A 14,069-nucleotide genomic window follows, 5' to 3' on the forward strand; every position below is an offset into this window, starting at 1 on the left:
ATGTCCAGAAACACAGACCTAGAGCGCGGTGGAGGGGATGAAGCCTCAGGTGAGAGAATTCCCCTCAAAGAAACCAGACATCAACATAAACATGTTCAGTCACAAACCCCACAGGTCCATCTGCTGAGGAACTATGATTTTACTCTGTAGGGCGAAAGAAGTCCCGTTTCAAAGCCCTAAAGTCCCGACTGTTCGGAAGACTGAAGAGGAAGGAGACAGACGGCCTGATGAAGCAGAGTCAGTCTACCAGTGACGTCACCGCGCCAGAGGCAGTCAGGGGAGGTTACGACTCGGAGGAGGACTTTCTGTAAGACTACATCACCCATCCGCCAGCTATTTTAGGCCTGTTTCCTGTGACATTAGACATGACATTAAAGAGTAGGGAAGGACTGTAGGCCTATGTCTGGCATATATGTTTATCTTATTTAACAACATTATTTTATATTAAGTGCCATCAATTGATTAAGAAAATTACTAATTAATCACACAATTTGCTGTGATAAATTACTTTTTTTTCTTTCTTAAGACTGGAGCTTGTAATAATGGATTTAAATGTAAAAACACAGATTCAAATAGGCTCTGTGGTTTTAAAAGCATCTTTTTAACTTTGAGCACACTAAGATGCCCCCAGATATTTAACTATTACAAATGGCATGACAGAAACAATAAGAACACCCAGGCAGCTGCGTCCATTTTATTAAAGCGTTAAATATTTTCAACTTATCGCAAAAGTGAAGGAGTAAATGTTGACAACACTATTTCATATTGCTATTAAAGCTACAGAACGGTGTGTATAGATATGCTCAAGTGATGGCTTGACATATGACAGTCAGACTGATGTTCCTCCTGACTGAGGTTAACACAGAAAGTAGAGTAGGCTAATTATTGTTCTTTTGGTATGTGTTTTGTGATGTTAATGATTATCACAAGTTCTAAACAGCACTTGATTTTATTTGATGTAGTATTCACTTATATCTCTGTATAGACATATTATATTGTGTTGTATCTACAGGTATCCCAAAGGGACGTTAACCTCCAGAGCCTTGTCCCACGACAGTATCTTCCTGGCTGACCAGGCTCAGAGTTCTTCAGAGCCCACCCGTGTGCTGTCACAGGAGAACGTCCACAGCAAAATCAAAACCTTGCAGGTCAGTCATACTAACACAGGGTCAAGTTAAACTAAGCCCAATTACACAGTTATAGATATCATACCTCCTCCCTGTCTTTACTCACCACCTATAAACACACCTATACTGAGAATACGCACACTGTATACGTTTATAGTTATTGTATATATATATAGTTTACGTGTTTAGCAAATGCGTTTGTCCACAACAACTAAAAAAAACAAAGTAATGAGAAAAATGAGAAACGAGGCATTATGCCTAATTCAACAAAATGCATATAAGAGTATTACGTATCCAATGACATCAGCAACAATAGTAATGATCAAAATACCAGATAATGTGAGTAGACTGTGTATAGAATTGTTTAGATGTACTGTATGTTAACATAGGTAGCATTTTCTAAGCTGTGATTACCTTGACAGCTGAAACTGCAGCAGCAGAACCTCCGTCTGGGCCCACCTCCACTGCTGATTCCCAGTAAGCGTCTGGAGGATTCTGGGACAACCTCAGATGATGATGGCTTACCACACAGCCCGCCAGAAATGTCCTTCCAAGATGGAGGAAGACATGTTTCAGCCTACAAGGTGACCAAAACACCTGGACATGTTGAGGGATTCATGAACCCAACCACTAAAATGATCTTTGCATATATATTGACTTCAGATGTCAATCAATCAGGTGGTGTGGAAAACTTTCACATGCTAAAATGAAATTAACATTTGATCATTTGTCACCAGGATTGAGCACACTTTCAGTAACATTTAAATATGTGGCGAACAATAACTAACAACAATCTTTTTTTCTCTCCCGTGTCTCTCTTAAGTTTCCAGACACTTTGAGAAACCAGAGCTCTCTTAGCCTGGCTGGGACTGGAAGTGAAGAGGAAGAGCAGGTAAAGGTTCATGCTGTGGCTATGAGATGGTGTGGGTATGAGATGGTGTGGGTATGAGATGTTGTGGGTATGAGATGTTGTGGCTATGAGATTTTGTGGGTATGAGATGTTGTGGGTATGAGATGTTGTGGGTATGAGATGTTGTGGGTATGAGTGCTGTGGGTATGAGGTGTTGTGGGTATGAGATACTGTGGGTATGAGATACTGTGGGTATGAGATGTTGTGGGTATGAGATGTTGTGGGTATGAGATGTTGTGGGTATGAGATGTTGTGGGTATGAGATGTTGTGGGTATGAGTGCTGTGGGTATGAGGTGTTGTGGGTATGAGATACTGTGGGTATGAGATACTGTGGGTATGAGATACTGTGGGTATGAGGTGCTGTGGGTATGAGATACTGTGGGTATGAGTATGAGGGGGTGTGGGTATGAGGGGTTGTGGGTATGAGATACTGTGGGTATGAGATACTGTGGCTATGAGATGTTGTGGGTATGAGATGTTGTGGGTATGAGGGCTGTGGGTATGAGATACTGTGGGTATGAGATACTGTGGGTATGAGGGGGTGTGTGTATGAGGGGGTGTGTGTATGAGGGGGTGTGGGTATGAGGTGCTGTGGGTATGAGATACTGTGGGTATGAGGGGGTGTGGGTATGAGGTGCTGTGGGTATGAGATACTGTGGGTATGAGGGGGTGTGGGTATGAGGCGTTGTGGGTATGAGGTGCTGTGGGTATGAGATACTGGTCTAAAGTCTATCTGCCTTATTTCCTTGGGGAAAGGTTTTGCGAGATGAAAACTTTAACAGAGCATCAGTCTCTTCATTACAGAACCCTGTCATGATCCATAATAGCCATGTTTGACACGCTCTTCAGACTAATAACAAGGCAAGTTTGTTTCTGTTTCTCCTGTTTCTCCTCATTACCTCAGTTTTGGTCTCAGCCTCCTTCCAGGCCTCTCTCTCCCCTATCCCACCCATCCATGAGACCCAGCAGCCCCACACAGGCTGCTACATCAACCCCATCTCCAACCACTGACTTCAGCAGCCCCGCTGACTTCATTCCCATCCTCGACACATCAGCAGCCCGCCACCGAATGTCTGTCAAACCCCAGAATCAAAGACCCAGGAACAAATCAAAGAAGCAGAATACAGTAAGATTCTATTAATTGGTCATTCCAGCTCAACAAAGAAATACTAAAGCGTAGACTTAACTACCACATGGTTTTCTTATTGACTCTTTTATCTGTGTTATTACTATACCAAATATCAACCACAGAGTAGGTATTGTGCTAATGTAAACTGAGTTGTCTGAATCACAGTCCTACACTTAACTTGAATCCTTAACCTTGAACATAGGAGGCAGGCGGGGAGTGATGTTTACTTATTCCATATCTCTGTGCTCATTGGCCACTGCGGCTTAACTAAAACTAGCATCAAATAGTGATTTATGATTTCAGAGCAGGTGCATGCACAATTTCCTTTTTTAATATAGTTCAAGACAAACATCTTCCTTGTTGACTTGTTAGCAGCTCATTTTGCTTGTTTGTGTCTTGGGGAAGCAGAGTATGTACAGGCCGCGCTCCGAGAGCATGCATGATCTGTGTCAGGTCCTTTCCGAAGGAGAGGAGGAGGTGGCTGAAGGGTCTGTCTCACCCGAGGAGAAGGTGCGCTTTCGTTCCAAATCCACTCAAATTATACTGACTCAAAGGGATGACCTCCTTCTCCTGGAGCTCCAGACAGACAGAGAGCATAACATGTCACCAGATCCCCAAGAGGGAGACGTACTCGTGCCTGACCTGGAACATCCACTAGAGGGAGACGTACTCATGCCTGACCCAGAACATCCACTCCCTGGATCTAATTCTACCCATGTCATCAGCGAGGATGAAGATCCAGAACTGACAGAACCTTTCAACCCACTTTATCTTCAGCCCATTCCTGGAGAACGACAACCCGAGCCCTCTGATACAGCTCCACCCCCGGTGCCTCCGTCCACACTGACTAAACCTACAAGGACTGCAGAGTCTCTGGAGCAGTCTGTGACCACAGAATGTTCCAGAGATGAGGAGCAGGAGAAGTGCCAGGAGGTACCTGAACCGCAGACAGAACCACACAAACAACTTGATACCACTGAAGGAAACCCCCCAGTTGTCCCTCCTCCTAAGCTGGAGTCAGAGACTCTTCAGAAGGATGAACAGAGTGTGACTGTGGCTGCAGGTGAAGAGAGGCCCGCACCGGATGCTGAGAGTGTGGCCTCTGGAGAGAAGAGGAAGAGTCTTGTCAGGGAAATAAGCACACAAGCGTTCCATCAAGCTGACCCTCCTACTCAATGTCAACCTGTCGCAGCATCTCGTGTGAGGAAGCCTGTGTCAGAGCCCTCACATACTGCCTCCCTGAAAAGGAGAACCCAGTCTGCGGGTACTCAGAGAGAGAAAGAAGTCACAACACAACCTGAAGTGGTCCTCAGAGCGAGAGTGACACCTGCAGGTCAGGAGAGCCAAGTGTCTATGGACAATGAGAAATCTAGACCAAATTCTGGGTCCTTCCATTTTTCTATATCTTCAGCCCGACGTCGATCCAAAATTGTTGATAGTGGGGAAAGGAACATAACCAATCCTGAGGAGATCAGGAAACCTGTTGAACCAGTAGCTATGGCTCCGTCAAACAGCAAAGACACATCAGTGAAGCGCAGAACTCAACTAGAGGAGAAACCCAAAGAATCTCCACAGAAACATCAGTTCGCTTCAGAGAAGCACAGAGACCAACTTGAGGAGAAACCCAAAGAAATCCCACAGAAACATCAGTTTGCTGCCGAGAAGAGAACCAGCTTGAGAAGAGAAATTGTGCCAAACAGTCCTGTCACTCGAACAGCGGAGGAAAAGACGGATGGACGTCCGAGGGACGCCAAAGGCCTTGAATCCCAGAGGAAGGCAGATGCTGCGGAGGAGACGAGAAATGCCTTTGGGGTGACCTTGCGTGCTACATCCCTCTCCCTGAAGTACCGCTCCGAGGCAGCCCAGTTGGAAGGCAAACCCAAGCGTCACAGCCTGGAGGCTAGTAACAAGAGGGCCATCTCTGAAGACCTGCCAGACCAACACATGGGATCCCCTCAATCGTCTAGAGATAAGGGCAGCTCAACTATGAGAGCAGACACCACAGACAAGCCCTCTGTGCTCAGAAAGCACTCTTCCATGAATTCAGACTCCGCTGGCCACTCCGCTGCCACTGTGCCCTCTGGTCCATCTGCTGAGGATCTTACGAGTAAAGACACAACTGCCACGACAAGACAGCAGGGTAAGTTTCCCCCTCAGTGCTACTCACATGACTTATTCTCTCCACACGCCACACCCTTTATTCAGTAGCCTGCACCTCATGCAAATTGGGTGGTATGGTGGGCATTCTCTTCAACACCATTTAACTGCTGCCAGGCTTCAACAGCATACCAAAGCCATCTGCCTTCATGATTTACAACTGGTGTAGGGGTTTTGAAGAATATACAGGTGTTGACCTCTGGGTGAATGCAGTTGTTTTATTCTGCAGATGGAGGTTCCAGATCATCTCTGGATTCAGCTGAGGCTCTGAACACTGAGACCTCCTGGAAGAGTACGGCCTGGGAGAGGGTTCAGCAGCAGCAGCAGCAGCAGCATCAGCTCACCACTCAAGCAGCCTCTGAGGCATCTGTGCCTGAGACTCCAACACCGGTGCAGCTGAGACCCCTACAGAAAACAGCCTCAGCACCCCCACCACCTAAGTCAGCAGCCAAACCGTCTACTCCAACACAAGCACCAAAACCCACAGCCAGGGGACCTCCTGACAGACCTGTGATCACCCGGGTGACAGACAGGACTGCAGTGGAGAGAAGATGGGATGGGGCAAACATGGCTGAAGATAAAGTAAGGCACTGTTTATGTTTAATATAACTTCTGGGATTATTTCCAATCCAAATTAATTTTGATTGCATTTCATAGTTCCCAGCCATGCACATGAAAACCCATTCAAGAACAACCATTCAGCATTCAGCATGGTCTGTATGTATGTAAGACTAGCAGCTCTCTCAACTCTCTTCTCCACAGAAACCCACTCTCAGCAGAATGAATGATGGAGGCCCTTGTGGAGACCACCAGGCCAAAGAGAACCTCAAACCAGGTGCTGTGTGTACCTTATACAGACGCTGTCCTATACCAAACACCAACACCTACCACAGTCAGGCTAGTGTGTGTACCTTATACAGATGCTGTCCTATACCAAACACCAACACCTACCACAGTCAGACTAGTGTGTGTACCTTATACAGACGCTGTCCTATACCAGATACCAACACCTACCACAGTCAGGCTAGTGTGTGTACCTTATACAGACGCTGTCCTATACCAAATACCAACACCTACCACAGTCAGACTAGTGTGTTTACCTTATACAGACGCTGTCCTATACCAAACACCAACACCTACCACAGTCAGGCTAGTGTGTGTACCTTATACAGACGCTGTCCTATACCAGATACCAACACCTACCACAGTCAGGCTAGTGTGTGTACCTTATACAGACGCTGTCCTATACCAGATACCAAAACTTACCACAGTCAGACTAGTGTGTTTACCTTATACAGACGCTGTCCTATACCAAATACCAACACTTACCACAGTCAGACTAGTGTGTTTACCTTATACAGACGCTGTCCTATACCAAACACCAACACCTACCACAGTCAGGCTAGTGTGTGTACCTTATACAGACGCTGTCCTATACCAGATACCAACACCTACCACAGTCAGGCTAGTGTGTGTACCTTATACAGACGCTGTCCTATACCAGATACCAAAACTTACCACAGTCAGACTAGTGTGTTTACCTTATACAGACGCTGTCCTATACCAGATACCAACACCTACCACAGTCAGGCTAGTGTGTGTACCTTATACAGACGCTGTCCTATACCAAATACCAAAACTTACCAGTCAGACTAGTGTGTGTACCTTATACAGACGCTGTCCTATACCAAATACCAAAACTTACCAGTCAGACTAGTGTGTGTACCTTATACAGACGCTGTCCTATACCAAATACCAAAACTTACCAGTCAGACTAGTGTGTGTACCTTATACAGACGCTGTCCTATACCAAATACCAAAACTTACCACAGTCAGACTAGTGTGTGTACCTTATACAGACGCTGTCCTATACCAAATACCAAAACTTACCACAGTCAGACTAGTGTGTGTACCTTATACAGACGCTGTCCTATACCAAATACCAAAACTTACCACAGTCAGACTAGTGTGTGTACCTTATACAGACGCTGTCCTATACCAAATACCAAAACTTACCACAGTCAGACTAGTTTGTGTATCTTATACAGACGCTGTCCTATACCAAATACCAAAACTTACCACAGTCAGACTAGTTTGTGTACCTTATACAGACGCTGTCCTATACCAAATACCAAAACTTACCACAGTCAGACTAGTTTGTGTACCTTATACAGACGCTGTCCTATACCAAATACCAACACCTACCACAGTCAGACTAGTGTGTGTACCTTATACAGACGCTGTCCTATACCAAATACCAAAACTTACCACAGTCAGACTAGTTTGTGTACCTTATACAGACGCTGTCCTATACCAAATACCAACACCTACCACAGTCAGACTAGTGTGTGTACCTTATACAGACGCTGTCCTATACCAAATACCAAAACTTACCACAGTCAGACTAGTGTGTGTACCTTATACAGACGCTGTCCTATACCAAATACCAAAACTTACCACAGTCAGACTAGTGTGTGTACCTTATACAGACGCTGTCCTATACCAAATACCAAAACTTACCACAGTCAGACTAGTTTGTGTACCTTATACAGACGCTGTCCTATACCAGATACCAAAACTTACCACAGTCAGACTAGTTTGTGTACCTTATACAGACGCTGTCCTATACCAAATACCAACACCTACCACAGTCAGACTAGTGTGTGTACCTTATACAGACGCTGTCCTATACCAAATACCAACACCTACCACACAGTCAGACTAGGGTGTGTAGGGAAGAGAGTTACTGCCACTTGAGCAATGATTAGACAAGGCAAGTTTATTTATAGAGCACATTTCATACACAGAGGCAATTCATGTGCTTTATATAAACAAGAGTAAAAGGAAAATCCAAATTAAACATAAAGATGAAGCAAGTTCAAATCAATAAAGGATCATTAATATATATATTAAAAGAAAGTACCCAGTATACAAAGTAGTAAGTAAAAGAACAAATATAGAGATAGTAAAGTGCATTTTTCAGAGCTCAATCATAGGCACCTGGATTTAAAAAAAGCTACATTTGGGGCACATATAAGATCTTCTCAGTTTCTTCCAGTTGTGTGCAGCGTAACAGCTATAAATAAATGCTGCTTCGCCATGTTTGGTTTGGACTCTACTACTACTTGGGTTCTACTGGCTGACCATGGAGTCCAACAGCTCTGCTCAGTTTAGGTCTTTTTAACCTTTAACACCGATATATTCTGGGCCCAAACCATTCAGTGCTTTATAGACTAGTAGCAGCACTTACAAATATTTTCTGTAACATTCTGGTAGCCAGAGATTAATATTTTAGAGCTTGAGTTCTGGGCTCTGTTTTCTTGGTCCTAGATAACACTCTAGCAGCAGAATATTGAATGAGCTTCAGCTGTTAAAATGGTTTTGGGAAGACCAGCTTAGAAACCACAACAGTAGTCCACCCTACTTGAAATAAAAGCATGAATGAGCTGGGACACCAGACGTATGTTTGCATTTACAAAAACATGCTCGATTTGATCATGATTAATATGGTTACAGGGAAAATGTAAAGATAAGGTACGATCCAAACCACGTGGCACATTGCCAATTTCTATTGATCCTATTTTACAGAAGCAGAATCCTGTGGCAGTTCCGGGTCAAAGTGGTCATCATTATCCCTTCAACAGACAGCCAGGAGTCAGCCATCTTGGCTGGAACTTGCCAAGAGGAAGTCTTTAGCCTGGAATGACAAGAGCTCGGACTGACAGGGGATGCTGGAACATATAAAACCAAAAAAGACTTGGAACACCAATGACAGAACCCTGAGCAGACTGTCCTGTGATTGTCTCTATAGTTCTTTTAACCATCTTAATTTCCATTAACCACTTATCATACTTGCTTAACTGGACTCCATTTCTATACACAATAAATGATGCCTTTGTAAATCACTGGAAGCCTTTACATTTACAATATATTGCAATATCAGCAGTTATTATTATAACCTTGACATTAAAGTAACCAACTACAGGATGATAAAGTGAAGGTTTTCTTTAAAAATGACAACAACCTGCAACCTTGTCAACTGAATACAACTTTCAAAACATGTCTGCTATTGATAATGTATAACAGTATAAAATGCTGTGGTGATGTGTAGCCAACATGAACCTACATGAGCACATCACTGACAGGATTGCTGAATTCTACCCCAATGTGAAACACAGACACTGAATGACAGAACAGAAACAACTCATGAATGACTCCATTATGTCTGCCATTGCCACTGCCATTCCATTGGATGTTTGCAGATATTTCCGTATCCAACAGAAAATTACAGTTTTAATCAGAGAGGTCTTTCAATTACAGTAAAAAAAACCTTTATTGAAGGTGCGGTGATTGGGAATGTACAGTCGAGGAAAATCCGCCCAGTCCTGATCAAATGTAAGTCACCAAAGAATTTCTGCACCTCCAGCTCAAGCAGAAGTGTCACAACTTGCCCAGTTAAAAAAAAACTGAAATCTTATAAACAATCCACAATCATTTCTTTTCACCATTATCTACAAGCACAGTAGTATTTACATGATATACAAAAACACGGCACACACAGGCCCTCCCAAAAGAAAAACAGCAAAAGCAGGTCTATCTGCATGTCCCCAGAGTCTTTGAGAAGCCCAGCCTGGCCTGGCCTGGGGCCTCCTACTGGACCCGGTACTTGTAGAACCAGCAGAGCCCCTTGGTGAAGTTCCAGCCCAGGCAGAGGGAGAGGACGTAGAGGAGGCCAAGCACGGCGAAAGGGTAGAGGAGCACCACGGTGTTCTTCAGGAACGGCAGCGCTGTTGGACAGACACACGGCATGAGGAACACTTCCCCTCACCAACTAGTACCTTTGGAAGATCTGGTCTGGTCTACAACAACATCAAAACGCCCTAGAGTACATCCATGTCCATGTAGAAAGGTAGGAGCTCACAACTTTCATAAAACAGAGGCAGAATCTCACAGCTTTAACAGTAAACCCTTACTAGCAAAGCTAGTATATCAGAAGGTGGCTTACCATTGTATCCTAGAAAGGTTATGTAGACATAGTATCCAATGGCAATAAGCCACATGCTGTTTCCCACAAGGTAACCCACGAACCAGTCTGAATTGATGACTACAATGTCTGAGGAAAAAAAGAACAAACTTCAATGAATTAGCCACAGTTGTACACTCATAGCACAGCTCCAAAATGTACCTATCTAGGTATCTACATGGATCTGAATTAAGCTCTGTACTCACGGTTAATGAAGAATAGCTGTAGAAAGTGCAGGATTACAAGCAGAGGGTAGAATGCATTGAGGTGGACATCAAAGGCATAGCCCCACTCCACATCGTAATCCTTATTGGGATGCTTCATGAGGTACTTATTGGCGACTACCCTGCAGGAAGGAACAGATTTCACCGTCTGACAGATAGCTTAAGATAGGCCACAAGAACAAATCTGAGAACAGCAAAACACTGAACTATAGGGCTGAAATACTTTTGCAGGCCACTGATGACATTGGATGCAACGTCCATAATTTTAATGTTGTGTCATCAGTGGCCTGCAAAAGTATTTCAGCCCTATACATTAATGCATGGTATAGAACCCCTTTCCTGCAATAACTGCCTTAAGTCTTTTGAAGTAAGACAGTACCAGCTTTGCTGTATTTGTATAATTGGTAGAATTTATTTAGATCTAAGCTCACGGGATGACAGTCCTGGACTATAAGGCCACAGATTCTCAGCAGGATTTTGTGGAAGGCTTTGACGGACCATTCTAAAATATTCACTTTAATGAATGAATGACTGACAGTTTGTGACCTCCAATGGGAGATCTACTGTGCTTTATGAACGTTTTTTTCTCATTTTCGCTGTTTCTGTTTAAGTATAACATTGATTTGTAATGCAGGCGTGTGTATGTACTGGTCCTTGCTGACTCACCACATGAGGGTGGAGATGAGCAGGCCCACGCCGATGCAGTCGATGAACACCACCCACAGAAGCAGCTTCAGGGTCTCCACGAACCCCATGTCCAGCACCAGCCCAAAGCCCACGGTGGACACTGCAGCAGAGGAGCAGAGAACAGCTCAACCAAACCTGATCCAACACAAGGCTTCGACACCCTCCCATTTCAAACAAACCCCTCAAATGGACAAGTTGTTTGATGATACCATGTACTCCCTCTGAGAGGTTACACTGACCTTTTCAACTAAATCCAACTCCAGAAAAAAAAGATCACAATCCTAATATATTCAAAAGTGATGCACTGGGTCCAAGACCTCTCTTTTATGGTGACTTATCTGAAGGTCTTTTGAAACACCATGGTCAAATCATGTTTCATACTAAGCATACCATGAAGATTATCCCCAACAAGCTCTAAAGACACAATCACGGCTCTCATGGGACTGACCACAAAGCCAGATGCTGAGAAGGACGAGGAACGCAGGGTCATCGCGCGCCCACTGGTCTTTGGTTTGCTTGCGGTAGTGGAAGTTGCGGTACACCCGCTGTGGCGAGGTGAACAGATAAAGCATCTGCCAGATGGCAAAGTCAAAGTCCATCTGCTTGACATGGAGAAGCCGTCGAAGGTACTTGTAGCGCTTGGCTCCTGCTGTGTGCCGGGCAGCATCGCGTGAATTCAGGCTACCGTTGTCATGGTTCTGCGCGGTGTAGGAGGTGGTCGGCAACATATTGCTGGATAAGAAATAGAGTACATGTCTGGATGAGGTGCATCAACATTCATTGATTCATTCAACAATTTTTGTATTGTTATTTTAAATGCCAAGGTTGAAGTGATACTAGGGTAATTAGAACATTTTCTATGCCCAACACACACTCAACACCATCAAACACACACTTAAGGTTTATACAGTGGGGAAAATAAGTATTTGAACCCCTGGCGATTTCACAAGTTTGGCCACTTGCAAAGAAATGTGTGATCTATAATTGTAATGGTAGGTGTATATTAACAGTGAGAAACAGAATATCAACACAATTGCATTGGGAGATACCAATACAATTCTAGGTCACACAGTTTTTTTGCAAGTGGCCAAACTTGCAAAATCGGTAGGGGTTCAAATACTTATTTTCCCCACTGTATACAGCAACAAATGGTTGTGATAGAGCCTGACTGACACAATCCGGGTGGTTACACCAAGAATGTTTGCAGCCTATTACACGGTATATTTTTAAACAAATGTGAATACCAAGATTCAGAACAAGAACAGAACAATTCTGATAGTTGGATAGTTTGTTTCACAGCGAGACACAGACTGACAAAACAAACAAACTTGATACTGTCAATAAAGTGACTGCTTTCACAGCAAGAGTCATTTTTGTTGTAGCGTTTAGTCCTAGCTAGGTATCGAACATTATTCCAGAGACTAAAATGTTGGTTTAGGCAGTGGCAGGTTTGTTTTGTGAAAGAAAGAACACAGCATTAGGAAACGTCGACAACAGTCCAATCCTTCACACCTGAGTAGAGAAGCTGTCAGACGTTATGTCAACCGTGTTTCTATAGCCGACAACCACGTAATGCGAAAAGGTAGTTGGCCAACGTTAACAGCGAAAAAAAGCTCATCAAATAGAGCAAGGTAATACAGTAAGTTGGCTAGTTAACAGCACATAGACACAGGTACCTCACTATGACACACTCAGGCTTTTATGCTGACTGCTATTGTTAGCTAGATCAATTAGCAAGCTAAGTTAGCTATGGTAACGTTAGCTGTCTACAGCTATCGAAGTTCTTGCCAAAAACAAGTAATGAACATTTATTGGCGCATCCAAAGAAATTATTGACGTCCTACAAAAGTAAACATTCATTATCTAGAGGCACAAATCAGATATCCTACGGAAAGGTAGCAGTAAGTTAGACACAAAAACGATGACAGATTTGGCAAGCTGATATCATTATCTATAGCTAGACCTGACTCTTCACATCTGAGTTTACTATTCAAATACTGCCCGGCTCTTCACAAAAGACAACAAGAGAATGACAAAACAAACCATTGAATGAATTCATGTAATACGAAGTCAATGAACCAACCTGCAAGACCAGTATGCCCTCCGACAGCAGTTTTGATAACGTTAACTCTCCTGTCACTAGCTACGTGGGTAGCAAATTAGATAGCAGACTTCCTGCTTCAAACTGAACACGTAGCAACGTCCTGAAGGAAAAACACGCCTCTTCCTCTCCGTGCAAACTGGGTTTTGTAGTTGTCCAACAACTCATCCTCGTAGGTTACTGCATGAAATCAAGTTTTTAGAAAAAGAAAAAAAAAAACAATATTACAAAAAAAACACTTGGAGAATATTAATTGGGAAATGATTTGGACTTACCCACTAGCTTAAAACAACATGTTTAACCAGAAAATGCATTTCCTGAAGGAAATACCAGTGCATGAAATGCAAAAGGAAAAAGAAAAGTGAAAGAAGAGTGGAAGAAGGAAAAAGAGTGAAGAAAGGAGAGAAGAGAGGAAGAAGGAAAGAAGAAAGGAAAGAAGAGTGAAAGAAGAAAAGAAGAAAAGAAAGAAAAGTGGAAGAATGAAAGAAGAAAATAAAGAAGAGTGCAATAATGAAAGAAGAAAGGAAAGAATAGTGAAAGAAGGAAAGAAGAAAAGAAAGAAGAGTGGAAGAAGGAAAGGAGAGAAGAGAGGAGGAAGAAAAGAAAGAAGAGTGGAAGAAGGAAAGAAGAAAAGAAAGAAGAGTGAAATAATGAAAGAAGAAAGGAAAGAAGAGTGAAAGAAGGAAAGAAGAGTGAAGAAAGGAAAGAAA

The 14,069-nt window shown here is 43.4% G+C and overlaps 2 protein-coding genes across 2 annotated transcripts; one reads left to right on the forward strand and one right to left on the reverse strand.

The window, feature by feature from the left end:
* cracdlb (cracd like b) lies at positions 1–9,100 on the forward strand (the record flags this gene model as incomplete). Its single annotated transcript, XM_080834429.1, has 10 exons — positions 1–49; positions 151–307; positions 1,013–1,148; positions 1,550–1,711; positions 1,951–2,019; positions 2,943–3,164; positions 3,576–5,307; positions 5,554–5,906; positions 6,087–6,159; positions 8,913–9,100. 10 exons carry the CDS (start codon positions 1–3, stop codon positions 9,044–9,046), a joined length of 3,087 nt encoding a protein of 1,028 aa, XP_080690555.1. The 3' UTR covers positions 9,047–9,100.
* Positions 9,101–9,674: 574 nt separating this feature from the next.
* On the reverse strand, positions 9,675–13,408 carry unc50 (unc-50 homolog (C. elegans)). The gene is made up of 6 exons (XM_080835848.1): positions 13,342–13,408; positions 11,707–11,990; positions 11,238–11,358; positions 10,554–10,693; positions 10,330–10,437; positions 9,675–10,111 (listed from the first exon to the last, which is right to left on the reverse strand). Exons 2-6 carry the CDS (start codon positions 11,984–11,986, stop codon positions 9,975–9,977), a joined length of 786 nt encoding a protein of 261 aa, XP_080691974.1. The 5' UTR covers positions 11,987–11,990; positions 13,342–13,408; the 3' UTR covers positions 9,675–9,974.
* Positions 13,409–14,069: the final 661 nt, after the last annotated feature.

Source organism: Sprattus sprattus (genome assembly GCF_963457725.1).
Source record: "Sprattus sprattus genome assembly, chromosome: 3".
NCBI classification, from domain to species: domain Eukaryota; kingdom Metazoa; phylum Chordata; class Actinopteri; order Clupeiformes; family Clupeidae; genus Sprattus; species Sprattus sprattus.

Excerpts from the sequence above, each read along its gene's own strand:
- unc50 (XM_080835848.1), bottom strand. The coding sequence starts at position 11,986 with ATGTTGCCGACCACCTCCTACACCGCGCAGAACCATGACAACGGTAGC. Across the intron at positions 11,359-11,706 it reads TCTCAGCATCTGGCTTTGTG|TGTCCACCGTGGGCTTTGGG; the intron begins GTCAGTCCCATG and ends CCTCTGCTGCAG. Across the intron at positions 10,694-11,237 it reads CTCATCTCCACCCTCATGTG|GGTAGTCGCCAATAAGTACC; the intron begins GTGAGTCAGCAA and ends TCCTTCCTGCAG.